The following is a 22,500-nucleotide window of genomic DNA, read 5'->3' as shown; positions in this document are numbered from 1 at the left end:
AGATATTCATGCATTGATGGAAACACTGTTTAGAGTTCAAGAAGGATTTGGAATAATGATCTTCACATGGAGAAACACTCTTAAAATTGCTATAAAATTTTTAAAAGAAAAATAATTTTGCTGTATAATTTTAGATGAACTATCCATACAATTTTGGAGACAGAATAGTGGAACATAGGATATGTGTATGTGTGGAGATTTTAAGGAGAATTCAGGTTACCCCAAACATTATAAGGTGGCTTCTTTTTAATTATGCAAAGTATGCTGAAATTAAAGGTTGGCATTGCTTTCATTCCTGTCAGATATCTTGAGTATTATTAAAAATATTGATATAATATCATTGGAAATGAATTACTACGGGGCAAACCAGCATACACCCCAAAATGTAGTTGTTTTTAGTCTAGATACAGAATACCAATAGATCTTAATATTAGTATCTCTATAAATATATCTAACATTCTATTAAAATAAGAATACCTAATATTAGACTAAAATAAAGCATCTAGATTCTAAAAGCCACATTGGCAGAGTTGCTTAATTAACAGTGGCATCCAAATAATGCTGACAGTCTCTTGTCAGGTATTTGACAATCCCTCAAATGATATTTTACTTTTCATCCATCTCTATTTCTGGCAAGGATTTGAGGTGTATAATAACAACAAAAAAATGTAAGCAAATAATTGAAATAGGACTAAATGTGCAAGAACCATGCAATGATAGTCATACCAGGATATGAGAGATGAATTATTAATTCAATTGGCTGTAGAATTTAGCCTTCACTCCTTAGCTGCCAGACAAAAAGAAAAACATGATGAGATACTTCAGTCTCACTTTCCTGTAATAGGAGGCATGTAAGAGAATCAGGAGAGCATTTTTAGGAATAAACTCTAAGGAATAGATTTATTTTTGCAAAGCGCTTAGAATAAGTGTGCCTAGCACACAGTAAATATCTATTAAATGATATAGTAATATATGTATAAACAAGTGAAAAATTAATAAATAAAGAAGAATTTATCTTGTGTATTTTCATATAATGGTCGTTGACCAAAATAAGGGGTCATGGCTTTAACAACATGTTTACAGAAGATAGATAGGCAACCTCATCTGGTTATTTTTCATACTGATCCTTAACAACAAGTTAAGGACATGTATTTTATCATGACATGTGAATGCACATTTTAAACATAGAAGTTTAAAGATGTAGTTTTTGAGGAATTACCTTTTGACAAGACATAGAACATAAAGAAAGTAATAAATAGTTTTAGTGTGTGTAATTTTAGAATACCAATAATTTTAGCTGATCATTTCGAGGAAGCTTTTTAGCAAATAATATGAAGTTGAATACTCATAAGTGCTCAAAGTCATGCCAAGTCTATGTCAACCATGCACTTAGTGAAGGTAGCATAATTGTTATTTTATTAGAAAATAATTGAACCTAATGTGTATGCCTTTTAAAGGGGAGGGCCATGGATGTTTGCCTGGAATGGATAAAAACTTGGGGTAGGAAGAGCATTACTTCTGCTGGAAGTGTCACCACATGATGGTGAGAAGCCTTTGTCTTGGATGAGTTTGAGTTATTTCTTGTAGTCGTGACAACCACAGTCAGATATAAAGCAGTTAAATCCCATTATGAATTTTAAGATATGCATATATTTTAACAAACACTTTATGTAGCTGTGCAACATAACTCTGTTTTCTAGAGTCCTTGGCCTCCTTTATTCCCTCCTTAATTCCATGTTCATTTAATAAGATAAATGTTACCTTCCCCCCCCCCCCGCGCCCCCAATGGTGCAGATAAGTTCAGTGTCAGCCTATATAATCCTTTTTTTTAGTGTTTATTATTTACTTTTGAGAGAGGCGTGTGGGGGAAGGGAGAGAGAGAGAGAGAGAGAGAGAGTGCGCACGCATGCACCAGCAGGGGAGGGGGAGGGGCAGAGAGAGAGGGAGACACAGAATCTGAAGTAGGCTCCAGGCTCTGAGCTGTCAGCACAGAGCTCAACGTGGGGCTGGAACCCATGAACAGTGAGATCATGACCTGAGCTGAAGTTGGATGTTTAACTGACTGAGCTACCCAGGCACCCTGCTTATATAATCCTTGGTTTATTTGCCTTTGACACTCTGAAACCATCTGCATATGATTTTTAAGAAACCATTTGTGTTATATATGTTGAAGCCTTTAGAAACCTTAAGTTTAGAGTAGCTATGAGATATAGGTAGGTTAAATCTTATTTTACTCTCTGTACTTCAGTGTGTGGATATTGTTACTGTGTGCCTTTACCCTTCTACAATTACTATACAGTCTGAAGATCATATGAGAAAGTAAAATGTCTCAGATTGCTCCTTGCTTATGCTTTATTTTATATTTTACACATATGTAAAGCATTTACATTTATGTTTTATAGAAATCTATTAGGTCTTATTATTTAGTAAAAGATGATCTATAACCTCTTCCTAGTTAATTATTTTGGATTTTGATTTGAAGTTTATGATTTCATTCATTTTGATAATATCAAAAGACTATATGGATAGATGGTATTTTGTGAATTTTGAATGATTGAAAATAAGGAAGCTGAAGCCCAATGCAATTTATGCTTTGGACACTTTTGTGCACGTTCTGAGTGTAGTATATACAATTAAAATCAAAAGATGTGAGCATGATGCTCAATGTTAAGTTCGTATATACTAACAACCTGATTTGTGCTAGAACCCCATTTAACTGGCAGATAATAAAATGTATTAAGGTATTAAACTTGTTCCTAGTGCACATACTCTTAAAATCTGTGTCTTGACATAATTCAATTTTTACAAAGTTTTAAGATTAAAATTTTAGGAGATAGACAAAAAACTCAAGTAAAATAATCAGCTATTTAGTAGATTTCAAAACATTTTTCTACTATAGTTAAATAAAATATAACATTTACAAATTTTGACGTACCTGTTTTGCATCCAATGCAAATCTCATTTGACTATCTTAAATTCTCTCTATAATCGTACATGTATGAATCTTCAAAGAAAGTTTTTCTTTTTCCTTCTTAGGTAAACATATGTACATATGTGTGTTATATACATATATACATAATATTATATAATGTATATGTTTTATATACACATATATATTATTTTTGTAGTTTGCTAACTAGTAAAAGGCCAGGAGAAATATTTTTCTTTACTCTCCTTTTTTTTTTTTTTGTTTAGCTTTATTGAGGTATAGGAGTAAGAGTAATTAAAGATGGGCATTAAGCATAAAGCAGTGAGTGTTGGAAAGGCACATTTCATAAGCAAAAAAGAAAAAAAATTATTTTAGGTATATTGACACAATATACACATATATTGATTAATAACCTGAAGCTTTTTTGTTGTTGTTTATTTTGTTTTGTTATTATTATTATTTTAATTTAAATCAAAGTTAGTTAACATACAGTGTAATGATGATTTCAGGAATAGAATTCAGTAATTCATCACTTATGTGTAACACCCAGTGCTCATCCCAACCAGTGTCCTCCTTAACGCCCCTTCCCCATTTAGTCCATCCCCTCACCTACTTGTCATCTATTTTTAATTAAATTTTATTCTTTTTTTGGTGTGTTCGGGGGGGGGAAAGAATAATGATAATATTTAGCAGTCTCAGGTTTTTATAACACCACTTACCCAACTGGCATAACTGGCATTTGTATAAAGGTAAAGCAATTATTGGTAAACTTGTATTGTGGTGTTGGAGCTAACAAGTGCTGCTGGAATGTCTATAGAGACACAAGGGTCTTGTTAGACTGCTCTTTTTATTTAGTGACCAAACTGTTTTGCTCCTGGTTGACGTTACAAGACCAAAAATATCAGTGCTGCTAATCACTGAAACTCTTTTTTTTTCTGGTGCTGAGTATGCCTTTCAAATAGCAGTAAACACCCACGCACACATTTTTTTTCCCCCCAGGACTATAGAGTTAACATCTTCTTGAGACAAAAATGGAACGATCCCAGGTTGAAGCTCCCTAGTGATTTTCGGGGCTCAGATGCACTGACAGTGGATCCCACGATGTACAAGTGTCTGTGGAAACCTGACTTATTTTTTGCAAATGAAAAAAGTGCCAATTTTCATGATGTGACCCAGGAAAATATCCTTCTATTTATTTTTCGTGATGGAGATGTTCTTGTCAGCATGAGGTACTTGTTAATATTTGTACATTTATACATGTACATATATATTTTAAATCAGTGTATCACAGAGAAACATGTTAAGCAACTTCTAAGACCTCTGTTTCTACTTTCAGGTTATCTATTACTCTTTCCTGCCCTTTGGACTTGACCTTGTTTCCCATGGATACACAACGTTGCAAGATGCAGCTGGAGAGCTGTATGTAAATGAGACCCAAAGTGACTATAGTATAAAATCTATATGTGACTATATGTTTAAAATCTCTAGACAATACATTCTACTAATATCTTGGATAACAATGATAAAACTGATGCTTTTGATTACAAATAGTCAAATAATTTATTTAGGAAAATTATAGTTATTCTTTTACCATAATCATTACTAAGACACATCCCTTTGGTACTAGTTTTACTTTCAGTTAGGTAGGTGTATACTTCTAACTTCTTATAACTGCCAACTTCCTTTGAAATTAGTATCATAATTAAAGTAAATGATGAGGCACCTAGGTGGCTCAGTCGGCTAAGCATCTGACTTCAGATCAGGTCCTGATCTCACTGCTAGTGAGTTTGAGCCCCATGTTGGGCTTGGTGCTGACAGCTCAGAACCTGAAGCCTACTTCGGATTCTGTGTCTTCCTCTCTCTGCCCCTCCCCTGCTCGCACTCTGTCTGTCTGTCTCTCTCTCCCAAAAATAAATAAACATTTTAAAAAGTAAGTAAAATAAATGAAAAAAAAATGATGTCTTAACAACTGTTCTGCTGTTAAAATCACGTGTTCAGAGCAGAAAATTTGAAAACATTGAAAAACTGTCTCTAAATCCTGCCAAATAGTCATTTTCTTTGGATGTGTAAAAATTTTTTCGACAACATTGGAATTTTTGTGTTTCTATGATCATATGTTTTTCAGTTTATGAAGGGTGCACTATATTAAGGTATAAAGTATATTAATTGAAATTATTATTGAAATGATTATTTACCTTTAAAATATATTAATTCACTATGATGCTTATCTTTTGAAAATAAAAGTGGGACATAAAACTTGAAAAATGAACACTAACACAAGGAATCCTTAGCCTGAATACCTATATACCGTGAGCTATTTCAGCAAAAAATAAAGAGTGATAGCCTTGGAAAATATCGTATATATACTTGCTAGATGATGTGCTTTAAAGTTACTTTGTGGTTATTTGTTGTTGTTTTAAGTGTACTGAAGTTTGATCCTACATTTGAACAATATCGGTTGCTTTCTAAGTATAAAATGGGATTTTGTAGATGTAAGTGTGTGTATGTACATTTTTGTGAATGTGTTGTACAGTGTATACCTGTGTGTCAATATGTATTTGTGTAGGAAATTTTAACTATTTACATTCAAATCTATTACCAGATGCACTGAAATATTGCTTTGGAAAACCCATACACTTTAAGAGTTGAATAGTAGGCTACTCTATGCTGTAAAACCCTATAGGATCCTTGAATTGTAGCCATATTACCTAAGCCCAAAATGTGTGCTTCAGCCTGCTGTAACACTGTCCACTTGAGGGGTTGTTTTACTGCTTTCCTGTGCCCATGCAACTCCTTCAGGGCAGTTTGTGGTCATGTCTTCAAAAATATAGGTGATTTCGTGCTTAAATGTTTTTTGTTTTTTGTTTTTTAATTTCCAGGTAGCATATTGTATAGTTGTGAATGTAGATATGCAAAAAAGCTAGAATGACTTATTCACTACTCTTTATCAGTGACAGTTCAGAATTTTGATATAGAGAAATGTGCTACTACATATGATACCGTAGGATTGTAACTGCAATATGCTAAATATTTTAGCTTATTCTTTTTTTAAGCAAACTAATTATCTGTAAATTTGTGCTAATATTTTCATTAATGGCCATAGATTTTATCTCTTCACATTTTTAACAAAAATTTTATATAAGTAGGGCCTATGATCTTACCGTTGCTGAACTTAATAATTGGACTACTAAAATATTTGAAAAGCATTAATAATCATATTCCAAACTAATATTTTTATTCATTTACTTTTGTTTATAGTTGGCTACACAACTGATGATTTACGGTTTATCTGGCAATCAGGGGATCCTGTTCAGTTAGAAAAAATTGCATTGCCTCAGTTTGATATTAAAAAGGAAGATATCGAATATGGTAACTGTACAAAATATTATAAAGGCACTGGTAAGTAATATTCTTTGAATTAAACAAAACTAAGTCATATTTCAAAGGTTCATTTTAATTTTAATATATGCTAGGAACAGGATAGAAAAAAACTTGTTAAAAAGAAAGTTCAGTATTTATAAGTAGTTTATCATATACCCATATACTTAAATTACATATTTAAATCTTTCATAAAATTACATTTACTAAAGTTCTTAAAAAATTTTATTATAGTTTTGCTTTTCTTTATGTAATTCTAGATAACAAGAGGTTTTCAATTTTTTATTTTAGTAACATGAACTCTCCCAAGCAATGGTTTGCTTAAGTATTGAAGAAACTCTGCTTCTGGCAAGATTCATTTTGGGGCCAAACATTATGGATTTGATCAATGTAATCCATATACATTTGTCTCTTGTCTTTTAGGCAGGTTTTAGATGTTGGTTGAGCCATACTGTAAGTTTCACAAAGCACTGATCTTTATGCTGTGCAGGAATCAATAGCATGTCTAGGAAATAACTAGACATCAGTGAACACTCCCTGTGTAATATTCTTGGCATACGTTATGGAGCAGCTAATTGCGAGAAGCACAACAAATTAACCTCATTCATTAAATTACCTCAAACTTTGCAGAAATAAAAATATAATACTAATCAATACTTTAATAATATGATTCATATTCAACCTTTGAGTCACAACTGATAGTTACAGAGAGTTTTAGATATTAAATATAACATTGTTTCTCTTAGTAAAATACATAAAAAGATGATTGAATTTTGATTATTATATCAAACTATTATTTCAAATTATCATTTCAACTTGTAAATTACCATACAATTTCTAATTTTCAGGAAGTAAACAAAGATATGATGAAGATATTCAGAAATAGATACAATAAAAGTTTAAATTTATTGCAACATTTACGTTGGCTTGCAAAAATAAAACATGTATAATTCTGTAGAATTCAGAAAGATCGGATGTTTGAGCAAAAATGCTGTCATCGTGACATCATCAAAGATAAAATATAACATTAAAAAAGGTAGAGTGAACATTTGCATATTTACAGTGCTACAATAAACGCAACACTTAAGCAACTTGGAGATAGAGTTAGTTTAAGCATGTGTTGTTTACTTTCACATAAGTTAACAGCTTATGTAGCATTTATATATAAGGAGTTCCTTCTCTTATAAAGCTTATATATTTTAGAACGGGAGAGATAATAAGGAAGTGCACGGCGAAAGAATTTATGAAGGTTTTAAAAGGAAAACTGAAAGCTCTTAAAAATTTGACCACCAAAGTACTCAGTGAAGAAGTCATAGATACACGGACTGCTAGATATGGAAGTGATCTTATTGACAATTCTGAGCCAGCTTCTTTATTTAACACATAAAATAACTGACAATTCTGAGGCAGCCTCTTTATTTAACACATAAAATAACTGAAGAGCAGGGTGACTGAGTGATTTACCGAATGTTCCAGGCAATTCGATGTCGGCGACTGCACGAAACATAGTGTTCCTCTTCTTGGTACTCACTCAAATTAAGGAAATGAGCTACAGTGTTTAGAAACGTTTACAGCTCACCTAGTAATGAAAAAAATAAGCTTGAAAGCCAAGAAGCAGCGTTTTGGGATTGTTGTGTAGAAGCACATATTAAGTACATAGCTCTTTGATTTCTTGCTGTATGTCAGGCATTATTTTAAGTAGTCTACAGGAATTCTGTATCTTAATCCTCACAACAATGCCATGACTTCGATACTTTTCTTCTCCCTATTTTACATGTTAGGACAATAAAGCAAAGACACTTATCTAGGTGAAGCACTGGAATAGTGAGTCTGGTATTGCTACCCTACCTGTGGAGTCAGTCCCATTATGCACTGCAAATATGCACTGCAAATATCCACATCTAGATTATATGCTTAACAATTCAAAATGAATAGTCTCTAAATTGTTTTAAGAAATTTGAAATAGACCCTAGTGAAATTTTAAATTTCATCTAAAAGGTGAAAATAAAACTGGTAATTTTATTTCTGATTTTATGTAATAGCATAAAATGATGACATAGCATTGAAAATCCTGGGATATTTGTTTTTTCACCTTTAAGCCCTACATCTTAAGCCCTATATCTAAAAGTCTCCTTTTGGGGATGCAGCAAGGAATAAAGGCAAGATCCCTGCCCTTTTGTACATATGTATTCTAGTATAGTACACACATAAGCAAAATAATGTATTTTAGTTTTAAGAAGAAAATAAGATGTGCTGGAGAGCAGTTGAGAGATTACTTCAGATTATAATAAGTAAAGATTTTGTGGTATTTTTTGAATTATTGTAAATAAGTCACTGAACTCTCATTAGCTACAGAAAATAACAAAAAAACCCCTTATTTCTATTTAAAAATTTTTTAAATGTTGTTTATTTATTCTTGAGAGAGAGAGAGAGAGAGAGAGAGAGAATGAGTGAGGGAGGGGCAGAGTGAGAGAGGGACACAGATTTGGAAGCAGGCTCCAGGCTCTGAGCTGTCAGCACAGAGCCTGATGTGGGGCTTGAACTCACAAGCTATGAGATATGACCTGAGCCAAAGTTGGACACTTTACTGACCAAGCCACCCAGGCACCCTCCCCCCTAAAAAAAACTTATTTCTAACATCATAATAATTGTCATTTATTATGTTTCAGTAAGCATGCTTTATCATCAGTGTGTACATGAATCATCATATGACTATTAGTAAAATATATTTAATATTTGGATATTTAGAAATGTACTTAGAAATATAGAGCCTTCTGGGGCGCCTGGGTGGCTTAGTTAAGCGTCCAACTTAGGCTCAGGTCATGATCTCATGGTTCGTGGGTTCCAGCCCCTCGTCAGGCTCTGTGCTGACAGCTCAGAGCCTAGAGCCTGCTTCAGATTCTGTGTCTTCCTCTCTCTCTGCCCCTCCTCCACTCGTGCTCTGTCTCTATCTTTCTCTCTCTCTCTCTCAAAAATAAATAAACATAATTTTTTAAATAAAAGAAATAAATAAACTTCTAAATATATGGGATGCTTAATAATGTAGAATAATGAAAAAGATATAGATAGCAACATATATAGAATGATGAACAATATGTTCTTTAACTTGTACAGAAATAATCAGAAATAATAATTTAGCTTTAACTTTATTAAAAGTTACAGGTTTTTTATAATTGTAGATGTTACAAAGCAGAAATATATGGGAAAACAAGTATGAAAAATACTTAAATTGCAAGCCTAGGTGAATAATAATGAAATAAAACCCCACAGGAAATAGAAAGTAAATTGAATTTGCCAATGAACATTTATATCAATTGGCTGCCCACCTGCCTCTCATAAATGTAACAGTACTAGGAAAAGATCAAAAAAGATCAAGAAATGTTTCTCATAAAAGTTTATGGAGCAAATCACTATAATATCCAAGCATGTATTTTATTGCCAAATTCATCCAAGTCTTGGGAAGCTCCCCTAGTGGGTGCCTTCATAAAAGGAGGGGGTGGAAACTTGCTTCAGAGTACAGGGTTTCTGTTATTTAGGCTGCCAATTAAATATGATGGGATGGAATGCAAAAGTTCATTTTAAAGTGAGCAACTCCATAGTAAATTGTTGTAATATTTGTGACAATTCGGGTTACCTAAAAATATGCAGTAAGTGAGAGACTACTAAAGATAGAGAACAAACAGAGCGATAATGGGTGGGGGGATGGGCGAGATGGGTGATGAGTACTAAGGAGGGCACTTGTGTTGAGCACTGGGTATTGTATGTAAGTGATACATCACTGAATTCTACTCCTGAAATGAATATTGTACTGTATGTTAACAGATTAGAATTTAAATAAAAATCTGAAAAGAAAAAACAATAAAATAAATTAAAAAATATGTGATAAGCACACGTATGTCATTCCCTATCTCACATGTGCTAGGTAAATGTAAAATTAAATTGAGTAAGTGATGCTATTGCAAAGCCAGGTACTTTAGAACTACTTTTAAGGAGTACTGGGAGCCTCTTAATTGCAGAAAATGGGACTTTTAAAAGATTCTATTTTGGAAATTTTGCACATAATTGTTAGTTAGAAACATATGTTCTTGTTTGTCCAGGCAGGAAGTTAAGATGAGTGGTGGGGAACAGAAAAGGGAGGGAGGTTTCATTATTTGACCTTTTGCATCTTTTTAAAACCTATGCACAATTTAAATTAATTGTCTGGTTTTAATGAAATTAAAATTAAAAAAAGAGACAAACATTCTGCATTTTTTTTGTTTTCTGATATAATATGGAAACATTTGGCATAAGTAGAATTTACTGCAGTTCAAGTCAACTCTTTATTTTTGTTACATATTTAGCCCTAATATGTTTCTAATCTCTCAGAGGTGGTGATGATTATAATTCACACTGGGGAAAAGATAGGGTTCTAATCTAAGTTATTTAATAAGAGGACGTGAATAGCCATTCTTTTATTTAACATTCTTTAATTGTGCCACTCTTGCCATAAATACCATTAATGAATAAAAATGAAGACTGTTCTAGTGCCAGAAGTGTATATATCCTTCCTAACTAGGAAAATCAGATAAATATTGCTTTTAAAATTTAAAATAGTAAAAAGCAATATTGTCCTTTCCCCACAATTATTTTATGTGTTCATTTATCATTCATTTATATATTTCCACATTTTAAAATAACAAGGTTTAAGCTGAACACAACTGGAGATATTTTAACTTTTTGGCATTTGCACATAACCTTGCTTTTGTTTGAATGGCTAACAACAATTTTATCAAAATTAAGCACTGTAGGCATTAAATATTATATTTAATTTGCTAACTGAAAGAACTAAAGCATTTAAAAAAATGATCTCAAACATCTAGAAGTGTGTCTTCTATTCCAGTGCTAGGAGAATATTTTGTCACTTATTTTGTTTCTCAAGTCAGCAAAGGCTATTATGAGGCTGCCCATAATTTGTGATTAACCGGGGGACTAGTAGTGTCATGGCATCTCTAGAATTATGCTGTAATGCAATTTCTGCATTTGTCTCCGCTTGTGAAAATGAGATCCTCTGCCTCATAAAGCATGCTTGAGGGTCTAGAGTGGAGGAGAGAATTGAAAGGAACGTTGGATATTTGCCCTTTATAATTTTTTATCTACATAGATTGAAAACACATATTTCTTATTGCTGCTAACATTTACTTCCAATACTCTTAACTTTTAAGGTTTAAGTACGCATAGGAGTTATTGTAGACTGCCATACTTTCTAGATAAGAAGTGGTACATGTAGCTGAAAAATTATACTGACAATGCATAGTCGTGGAGTGTTTCTTTTTAGACTTGTTCCACTTTGATTTACTGCTCCCTATATGACTCCTTTAGATCAATTGCTCTGAGAGGACCCATGGGTAATGAAAAGTTTAAGTTCATTGCGAATTCTCTGAACAAAGACTTAAAAGCTGAGATGTTGACATAGTGGCACAGCATGTGGTATCTATTTCTCGATGCCATAATAAAGTTGTGAAAGGTCAGGTGAGACAGGTCCCATAATGTCAACCTTTTGCATCAAATGAATTATATATTTATAGAAAAAAAATCTTTTTCTGAGTTTACTTTGTGAAACTGCCTCAAATGGAAGTGACTTACAATTTATAGGTACATCGTTGATTTTTGCAGTTGCACGTGGGTGAGCACCTCATATTTCTAACATGTTTGTTTCTGAAAGGGTACTACACGTGTGTGGAAGTCATCTTCACCCTGAGGAGACAGGTCGGGTTTTACATGATGGGTGTCTATGCCCCCACCCTGCTGATAGTGGTTCTCTCCTGGCTTTCCTTCTGGATCAACCCGGACGCAAGCGCTGCCAGAGTGCCCCTGGGTAAAGCGTTCTGTGCTTCTCTCTCGATGTCTGACGTGGGTTATGTCCTTGCCTAACTGTGTAATCAACTATTTTCAAACAGAACTGTAGAATTGAAGGCAACCTTTTTCTTTTCTTTTTTTAGGCTTCCTTCAAAACTTGACATTGTACTGTATTTTCTCAGTGTTTATGCAGTCAATAATTAAACTAAGTTTTTTTCTTCTTTCATGTCTTTGGGTATTTTAAACAGCTGATCTGTCCAACTTTGACTCTTGTGAAATAATTATTAAGAAGTGATTTCCACAGGTAACTAAAGTCTAAAAGCCGCAATAGTGCCAGACTTAAAAACAAAACTATACTGATGGGAATCTTTCTCAGTGATATTTTATACTATCTCATGCTCTTCACTGGGGAATATGTGGTACAATTTATCTTTTTAAAAGTGACTTTGCATCATTTTCTTTTTTTTTAAGTTTTTTTTAAGGTTTAGTTTTGAGAGACAGAGAGACAGAGACAGAGAAGCAGAGAGAGAGGGAGACACAGAATCCGAAGCAGGCTCCAGGCTCTGAGCTGTCAGCACAAAGCCTGATGTGGGGCTCGAACCCATGAAACATGAGATCGTGACCTGAGCTGACGTTGGACACTTAACCAACTGAGCCACCCAGGCGCCCCATCTTTGCATCATTTTCTTAAACATCGGATATTGTGTGCTGTATCATCAGGAGTGGCTAGGGAGAAGAAGAGCTGGTTATCTATGCTCTCTTATTTGTTATTGTTAATGCTCTGTCACATAGAAACATCATTAGCCAGTCTTAAAATTGTGTCTGTATAGGGGTGAAAAAGTCTTTGCTTTGTGAAGTAATCAAGAGCCCTACTAGTGGGTGAAGTGAATAATCTTGAAAATAAGGATTTTGTTACAACAAATTTTGATTGTTTGGAATGTTTTAAAATGTTTCATTTCCGTGTGTGTGTGTGTGTGTGTGTGTGTGTGTGTGTGTGCGTGTGTGTGTGTGCGCGTGTGTGTGTGTGTGTTCTCTGACTTTCACCTGGAACTTATATAGGTAGGGCTGTGGTATATCTGACCTCTTGGTGACTGATTGCTTGCAGCATTTTATTTTTTATTTCCATCAAAAAGGCTTTGTGCAAATCTCCCCCCAGACTTGTTAGGGGAATTAAATGAAATACAGATTTTAAAGAGTAGAAAACCAGGAAAGAAGCAATGAAAATGACAGTTTTACTTGAATAAGACATTTGGTGATTTACATTTAATAAAAGCCACAGAGACCAAATCTATATCTTAATGACCAAAAATGTAGGAGATTTCATCCTAGCGGTTATGTATGTATAATGAAGACAATGGCAACTCATAGATTAATTCATTTAGGGGATGAGAATTAACTATGTAGTATGTTGTACTGAGAATAAAACTACTGGAAAACTAGATTTGTATTCTTAGACTTGTCAAAAATATCATCCATTTCCCCCAAGTAGTCAATTTTTTGTTTATTAAAAATATCTTACTCTTATGCACCGATATAAATTGAAATGTCAGACTTTCAAGAGTACTCTGGAGACACTTAAATCCCTGATATGTCCTTGAAGGATTTTTCTCTGTAAATCCCCATCTATTGCAGGAGTTCTGACATAAGGTCCCTGAGCTGTCCACTTAACGTCCAGTAGACCTGTTGTATGGAGCAGAAGTATTTCATGGTTGAAAGTCAGTCCCTCGAGTTCAACTTGGATTTCAATTCCTGCTCTCTGTCTAAATTGTGACAATTTAGATAACAAACAGATCTAACCTCTTTAAACATACTCTGTTGAAATGTCAACAGGTATCAAAAAATACTCAAGGGGTTACTTGAGAACTGAAAATATGAGTGTAAAGTGCTTATTACACATTCAGGAGTTAATAATATGCCACATGTATACATTACTTTACACTTTGTAAAGCACGTTTACCCTCTTGAATCATTCAGCAAGTATTTAGTGTGTGCCAACTGTGTACTAAGCAATATTCAAGAAGATGGGCACATAGCTAACAAAGTAAATAGCTAAGAGATAGTTAATAAAATAGATTAAACAAAAGAAAACCTCTAAGCCTCAATGAGTATGTATTTTTTTGGAAAGAAACAGACATCAAATAAGTACAATATATGATACATAAGACGGTGACGTATAACTTCGAGTTATAAAACAAGTCATGGAAATGGAAAGTGCAAAATAGGGGATATAGTCAATTATATTGTAATAACAGGGTGTGGTGACAGATGATGACTGTACGTAATTATGGTGAGCACTGGGCAGTGTATAGAATTGCTGAATCACTCTGTTGTACACTTGGAACCAATATAACATTGTATGTCAACTACACTTCAATTAAAAAAAAAAATCCTAATGTCTGGGAAGGTAGAAAGATAGTGACATAAGGACAGAGAGTTCAGGGACAGCAGCCTGCTTGTAGGGAACTGTTGAAAGAGAAGTGATATTGGGTAAAGATGTGATGGAGGTAAAGAAATAAATCACGGTGGATATCTAGGAAAGAATGGGCTGGGTTAGTGATCATCAAGGCCAGCATTCCTATGGCAGGAGCATGTGTGGAGTACTTTGGGAACACCAAGAAAGCCAGTGTGGCTGGATCAGAATAAGTGAAAGGGTGATGTCAGAAAGACAGCAAAAGGGAGGAGATGTGTAATATGTCCTAAGGCGTTCTGATTATTTTGGCTTTTATTCAAAGTGAAATGGGAAGCCCTTGAGGGCTTTTCCCGCAGGATGTGCTTTAAATGTTAACAGATCTCAGGGCACCTGGGTGGCTCATTCAGTTGAGCATCAGACTTGATTTCAGCTCAGGTCATGATCCCAGGGTCGTGGGATTGAGCTCCCCTATGTCGGGCTCTGCACTGAGCATGGAGCTTGCTTGAAATTCTCTCTGCCTCCCCCCAAATCAATAAATAAAAATAAGAAAATAAATAAATTTTAACAAATTCTCCTTGCCTCTTTGTTTAGAACCCACTAAAATGGGGCATGGGTGGGGGCAAGGAAATCAGTTAAGAAGCTATTTTAGGGGCGCCTGGGTGGCTCGGTCGGTTGGGAGTCTGACTTCAGCTCAGGTCATGATCTCACGGTCCGTGAGTTCGAGCCCCGCGTCGGGCTCTGTGCTGATAGCTCAGAGCCTGGGGCCTGTTTTGGATTCTGTGTCTCCCTCTCTCTCTGACCCTCCCCCATTCATGCTCTGTCTCCCTCTGTCTCAAAAATAAATAAACATTAAAAAAAATTAAAAAAAAGAAGCTATTTTAATAATCTAAGTGAAATGATCACGGTATGAGCCAGAGATGCTCATAATAAATGATGGATATGGTAGAGATAAAGAGATGTGTAGATGTGTTGTATGTAGGATTTAAGAAAGTAGAATCGAAGCTGACTTCAAAGGGTTTTTGGTTTTGTATTTGTTTTTTGTTTGTTTGAGAAACTAGAGGGATGAAATTACCACTTAGTGACATGGGAAAAGCTGCATGTAAAAGAGGTTTGAGAAGGTGGGAAGATGAGGAGCTTGGTTTTGGACATGTTAAGTTTGAGATCTCTTTTAGGTAGAGATATCAGATAGTTGGCTATACAAGTATGGAGTTTTTAAGAGAGATCAAGCCTGGAGGTAAGAACTTTAGATTTGTAAGAACATAGATGGTCTTTAACGTGAGGAGACTGGAGTGCAGGTGGACGTATAAAGGTTAAACCCTTGAGACTGAGAAGATGAGCAACAACCAGTATGATGTAGTTTCCTAGGAGCCAAACAGGGAAAGCATTTCTAGGTTAAAGGAGTGCTCAGTCAAGCTGCTTGCCAATCAAGTAAGTTTGGGGCTAACTATTGTCATTGGATTCATTAACCTGGAGAAGTCACTGGTGTCCATGATAAGAACAGTTTCTGTAGAGTGAACAGAGGAAAGCTTGATTGGAGTGACTTCAAGAGAGAATGGTGGCATCTGGGGAGGAACTAGAGGCATCCAGTAGAAACAACATGCTGGAGATTGTCAGCTGTAAAAAGAAAAAGAGAATGGGGAAATAGCTAGGGTGGGAATAGGAGTTGAGAGGGTTTCTGGTTTTTGTTTTGAAGACGGACAAAAATCTTAGCATGTTTATATTTAGAGGAAAACAACCAATAACAAAGGAAAAAATGAGAGATGGAAGAAGTGCAGGAGCAGAATTTGAGAAGTGAGAGGGGATGAGATCAGGTAGACAGATTGGCCTTTTCGAGGTCAAAGTGGATTGGTCCCAGGGATCAGCAAACTCTTCCTGTGAAGGGCCAGATAGTAAATACTCTATGTTTGTGGGCCATATGGTTTTTGGTGCAACTCCTAAATCTGTTGTTGTAGCATTAAAGGCAGCCTTAGACAATACATAATTGAATGGGTGTCCTGTGCATCAGTTTACTAATCCTTGGTCTTCAATATCAGGAGGGAAGGCAGAGTATATAGGTATAGACAGAGATAGGTAAGTAGACATGGTAGTGGGGGCTTGTGAATGATTTTGTTTTCTCAGTACAATAGGAAGAAAGGTCATGAGTTGCAAGTGAGATAGGATAGACTGTTGTGAGTTTGAAGAGAGAAGGTAGTGAATGGACAAGGGACATATACAATGCTTGCTGTGATTATGGGCTTCCTGAGGTTAGTGATTATAAATTTCAACTAAGATCATTCAGTATGTTGGGATGATTATCTCTAGCCACACCCACTAAAAGAAAACTAGAGGATAGGAATATATTTGTTTTTGAGATGTATCCATGTTGTTGCTCATGTTTATATTTGACTCCGTATAATTGTTGGGCAGTATTTCATAGTTTATTTTTCCACTCCACAGTTGATGGACATTTAGATCATTTCCAGGTTTGGGTTATTATAAATCACCCAAATGTTGTTTTCAATAATTGTGTACGAGTCTCTGTATGGACATATGTTTTTATTACTCTTGGGTAAATACCCAGGAATAAGATTTCTGGATTTTAAAGTAAAACTATGTTTTACTTTTTGAAAAACTTTTATTTTATTTTTACTAAGTTTTTAATTTCAATTCCAGTATAGTTAATGTACAGTGTTACCTTAGTTTCATATGTACAGTATAGTGTTTCAACAATTCTATATATTACTCAATGCTCATCATGAGTGTACTCTTTAATCGCCATCACCTGTTTCACCCCCCCCCCCCCCCCCCCCCGCCACCTGCCCTCTGGTAACCATCAGTTTTTTCTCTATAGTTAAGAGTCTGTTTCTTGGTTTGCTTTTCTCTCTTTCTTTCTCCCTCCTTTTGTTTTTTTTCCTTTTGCTCATTTGTTTTGTTTCTTAAATTCCTCATATGAGTGAAATAATGTGATGTCTTTCTCTGACTGACTTATTTCACTTAGCATTATACTGTCTATCTCTAGCTCCATCCATGTTGTTGCAAATGATGATTTCATTCTTTTTATGGCTGAATAATATTGCATGGCATGTATATATGTGATATATATATATATATGTATATATGTATAGTATGTTTGTGTGTGTGTGTGTGTGTGTGTGTGTGTACAGAGGTGCATGCATTCCTTTGAATTAGTGTTTTTTAAATTTTGGGGTACTCAGTGGTAGTTCTATTTTTAACTTTTTGAGGAACCTCCATACTCTTTTCCACAGTAGCTGTACCAGATTACATTCCCACCAACAATGTACAAGGGTTGTTTTCCCCCACATTTTCCCTAACACTTATTGTTTCTTGTGTTGTTGATTTTAGCCATGCTGACAGGTGTGAGGTGATATCAAGATACACTTACTTTTATAAAATACTGAGATACTATTTCTCAAAAAGATGGTACCATTTTGCATTCTTACCAGTTGCTTCAAATACTCCCCAACATTTAATTTTCTTACCTCATTGTGGTATTTCTACTGTAATGTTGAATAGAATTGTTGACAATTGTTCTTCCTGATTCTAGTAGAAATAACAGCCATTCACTATTAAGTGTGATAGTAGCTGTAGATTTTTTGTAGATGTCTTAACTGAATTGAGTAGATTTCCTTTGCTTCCTAGTTGGCTGAGTGTTGTTTTTTTATCACGTATGGTAAAATTTCATTGAATTTAAATTTGATTGAATTTTGCCAAATTCTTTTTCTGCATATACTTAAATATTTAGATGGGTTTTCTTCTTTATTTTGGTGAATTATATTCATTGATTTCTAGATGTTACATGAGTTGCAAGAATTATTAGCACAAAATATTTTCATAATATTCCCTTATCCTTTTAATGTCTGGTTATTAGTGGTATGTCAGATTTAATTCTTGATATTGTTAAATTGTGAATTCTCTTTTTCCTGATTATTCTAGCTGAAGGCTTATTTTTTTGGTATTTTTAAAATATCAGTAACTATTTCATTTATTTTTTTCTATTTTCCTTTTGGTTGATTTGTAGCTCTTTATTAATTTCTTCTTTTTAATTACTTTGCATTTAATTCGATCTCTCTTTGATGCTTAAAGTGAAAACTCAGATAATTGATTTTAGATCTTTTTTTCTTTTTAAACAGGAGCATTTAAAGTTATAAATAGATATATTCTTTCAGTTAAAAATGTTTTCTAATTTACCTTGTGATTTCTTCATTGGCCCATGGATTCTGTTTGATTTCCAAATATTTCCTTTTAATAAGTACCTGATAATGATTTTAATTTTATTTAAATGCTTTTTGATTTTGTCAGAGAATAGGATTTCAAACTTTTTGTTTATTCAGGCTTTTTTTTTTATGGCCTAGCCTAACATGTATCTCCTGGTAACCATACCACATTCCCTTGCAAAGTATATTTGTCACTGTTGGATGTAGTGTTCTGTAAATATCAAGTTGGTTGATAGTACTGTTGAAATCTCTTATGCCTTTTGTCTAGTTATTTTTACAGCTATTGTTGAGAGAGTTGTTAAAAATCTCCAACTATATAAAATTATGCTGTAGGTATTTAGAAGCTCTGTTACTAAACCTATACATATTTATAATTTTATCTAAAAGAGAAATAATATTACTTTAATGTACTCCTTAATATATCATATTACTTTAATAAAAAGATATTCCATGCAAATGGAAACAAAAAGAAAGCTAGAGAAGCTATACTTATATAAACAAAATAGACTTTAAATACAGACTGTAATGAGACTAAGAAAGGCATTACACAATGATAAAGAGGTCAATCCAACAAGATGATATAATTTTTACAAATATTTATGCACCCAACATAGAAGAACCTAAATTAATAAAGCAAATATTCCCAGACCTAAAGGAAGAAATAGACAGCAATCCATAATAGTAGGGGACTTTAATCCCCCCCATTTACACCAATGCCTAGATTACTCCAACAGAAAATCAATAAACCTCAGTCTTAAATGGCACATTAGAGCATATGTACGTAACAGCTACTTACAGAATATTCAATCTAAGAGCAACAGAATACATGTTCTTCTCAAGTGTACATAGAACAATTTTCAAGATAGATCATATGTTAGGCCACAAAACAAGTTTTAATAAATTTAAGAGGATTGAAATCACATCAAGCAGTTTTCCAAACCACAGCAATATGAAACTAGAAATTAATTACACTAAGAAAACTGGAAATTTCGCACGTTTCTGGAGATTAAACAACATACACCTACACAACCAGAGGATCAAAAATAGAAATCAAAAGAGAAATTAAAAAATACCTTGAGACAAATGAAAATGTAACATACCAAAATTTATAGATACAGCAAATGCAGTTTTAAGAGGGAAGTCTATAGTAATAAATGCCTACCTCAGGAAACAAGAGAAGTCTCATATAAACAACCTAACTTTATATCTGAAAGAACTAGAAAAAGAAGAACAAATGAAGTCCAAACTAAGTTGAAGGCAGGAAATAAAAACTATAGTAGGAAAAAATGGAGACTAAAAGGCAATAGAAAAGATCAATGAAACTAAGAGCTGACTCTTTGAAAACATAAACAAAATTGACACACCCTTAATTAGACTCACCAAGAAAAAAAAAGAGAGAAAACTCAAATCAATAAAATCAGGAAAGAAAGAGGAGACATTACAACTAGTATCAGGGGATACAAAGGATCCCAAGGGACTCTTAGGAATAATTATATACCAACAAATGGACAACTGAGGCAAAATGGATAAATCCCTAGAACTATACAACCTACCAAGCCTGAATCATGATGAAATAGCAAATTTGAACAGATAACAAAAATTACCAGTAAGGAGATTGAATCAGTAATCAGAAACCTCTCAACAAACAAAAGCTCCAGACCAGACACATCACTGGTGAATTCTACCAAACATTAAAGAAGAATTAATATCATTTTTTTTTCTCAAACTCTTCCAAACAATAGAAGAAGGAAGAACTCCTCTAAACATATTTTACAAGGTCAGCATTACTCTGATACCAAAATCAGACAAGAATACCACACACAAAAAAATAAAATTACAGGCCAATATCCCTGATCAATATACCTGCAGAAATCCTCAACCAAATATTAGCAGACCTGTTTCAAAAATACATTAAAAAGACCATACACAATGATCAAGTGGAATTTATTCCAGGGATGCAAGAATGGTTCAACATCTGTAAATCAATCAGTGTGATATACCACATTAACAAAATGAATGATAAAACTCCTATGATTATCTCAATAGATGCAGAAAAAGCATTTGATACATTTAACACCCACTTATAATAAAAATCTTGTAAGAAGGTGGATATAGAGAGAATGTACCTCAACATAATAAAAACCATATGTGACAAGCCCACAGCCAACATTATACCCAACAGTACTCTAAGATCAGAAACAAGACAAGGATGGCCACTCTTGCTATTTTTATTTAACATAGTATTGGAAATACTAGTCAGAGTCATTAGGCAAGAAAAAGAAATAAAAATCATCCAAAATGGAAAGGAAGAAGTAAAACTGTCATTATTTATAGATGACATATTATATTCAGAAAACTGTAAAGACTCTATCAAAATACTGCTAGAACTAATAAGTAAATTCCGTGAAGTTTCAAGATAGTCTGTTGTTTCTTTACACTAATTATGAACTATCAGAGAAATTAAGAAAGCAATCCTATTTACAATTGCATTAAAAGCATAAAATACTTAGGAATAAATTTAATCAAGAATGTGAAACAGCTATATGAAAACTGTAAGTCATTAATGAAGTAAATTGAAGACTGCAGATAAAGAAAAATATATTCCATACCCATGGATTTGAAGATTAATATTGTTAAAATGTCTATACTACTCCAAGCAATATGCAAATTCAGTGGAATCTCTATCAAGATTACAATAGTATTTTTCACAGAAATAGAATAATCCTAAAATTTTTGTGTGGACACTAAAGATCCCAAATCTTGAGAAAGCAAAGCAAAGGTGGAGGCAGTATTTCAAACTATACTACAAAGCTGTAGCAATTAGAACAATGTGGTAAAAAAGAGACATATAGTTCAGTGAAACAATAGGGACCTCAGAAATAAACCCATATATATATAATATATATATATATAATTTATATATATATATTATATATAATTTATATATAAGTTATTTATATATAATATATATAAATTATATATATAATTTATTTATATATTTATAATTTATAATTATATATATAATTTATAATTTTATATATATTATATATTTATTATATTTTATTATATTATATTATATAATTTATAATTATATATATAATTATATCTGTATATAATATATATAATTATATATAGATATAATTTATATATAATATATATAATTATATATAGATATAATTTATATATAATATATATATTTATATATATCTCTATATAGATATATATCTATATAATTATATATAGATATAATTTATATATATAATTATATATATAATTTTATATATATAATATAATTTATAATTTTATATATAGAGATAAAATTTATAATTATATATATTGTATATTTATTATATTATATAATATATATAAATTATATCTATATTTATATATATTATATTATATTATATTATATTATATTATATTATATTATATATATTATATATATAGATATAATTTATATATATAATTATATATATATATAATTATATATATATAATAATATAATTTATAATTATATATATAGATAAAATTTATAATTATATATATTATATATTTATTATATTATATAATATATATAAATTATATATATATTTATATATTATATTGTATAATATATAAATTATATATATATTATATAATATATAATATATATATAAATATAACATATTTATATATATATAATATATATATATATATAATATAATATTATTTATGACAGGTGAGCCAAGAATGTA

General features: G+C 32.7%; 1 protein-coding gene and 1 long non-coding RNA gene across 3 annotated transcripts in view; one reads left to right on the top strand and one right to left on the bottom strand.

The window, feature by feature from the left end:
- Positions 1–22,500, top strand: part of GLRB (glycine receptor beta) — a 95,890-nt gene that overhangs the window by 54,641 nt on the left and 18,749 nt on the right. For both annotated transcript variants that reach the window (XM_027067936.2, XM_027067957.2), the window contains 4 exons: positions 3,929–4,158; positions 4,266–4,348; positions 6,188–6,328; positions 12,009–12,161. In XM_027067936.2, the coding sequence (XP_026923737.1) occupies positions 3,929–4,158; positions 4,266–4,348; positions 6,188–6,328; positions 12,009–12,161 (607 nt within the window). The remainder of the gene's footprint in view (positions 1–3,928; positions 4,159–4,265; positions 4,349–6,187; positions 6,329–12,008; positions 12,162–22,500) is intronic.
- The window catches only part of LOC128314435 (uncharacterized), a 28,670-nt gene that overhangs the window by 2,998 nt on the left and 3,172 nt on the right, over positions 1–22,500 (bottom strand). Inside the window, exon 2 of the long non-coding RNA XR_008296064.1 lies at positions 7,772–7,886. This is a non-coding gene — a long non-coding RNA (uncharacterized LOC128314435). The remainder of the gene's footprint in view (positions 1–7,771; positions 7,887–22,500) is intronic.

This window comes from Acinonyx jubatus, chromosome B1 (assembly GCF_027475565.1).
Source record: "Acinonyx jubatus isolate Ajub_Pintada_27869175 chromosome B1, VMU_Ajub_asm_v1.0, whole genome shotgun sequence".
NCBI classification, from domain to species: domain Eukaryota; kingdom Metazoa; phylum Chordata; class Mammalia; order Carnivora; family Felidae; genus Acinonyx; species Acinonyx jubatus.
Note: the sequence above shows the minus strand (reverse complement) of the source record. Positions and strands in the feature narration are given on the sequence as shown.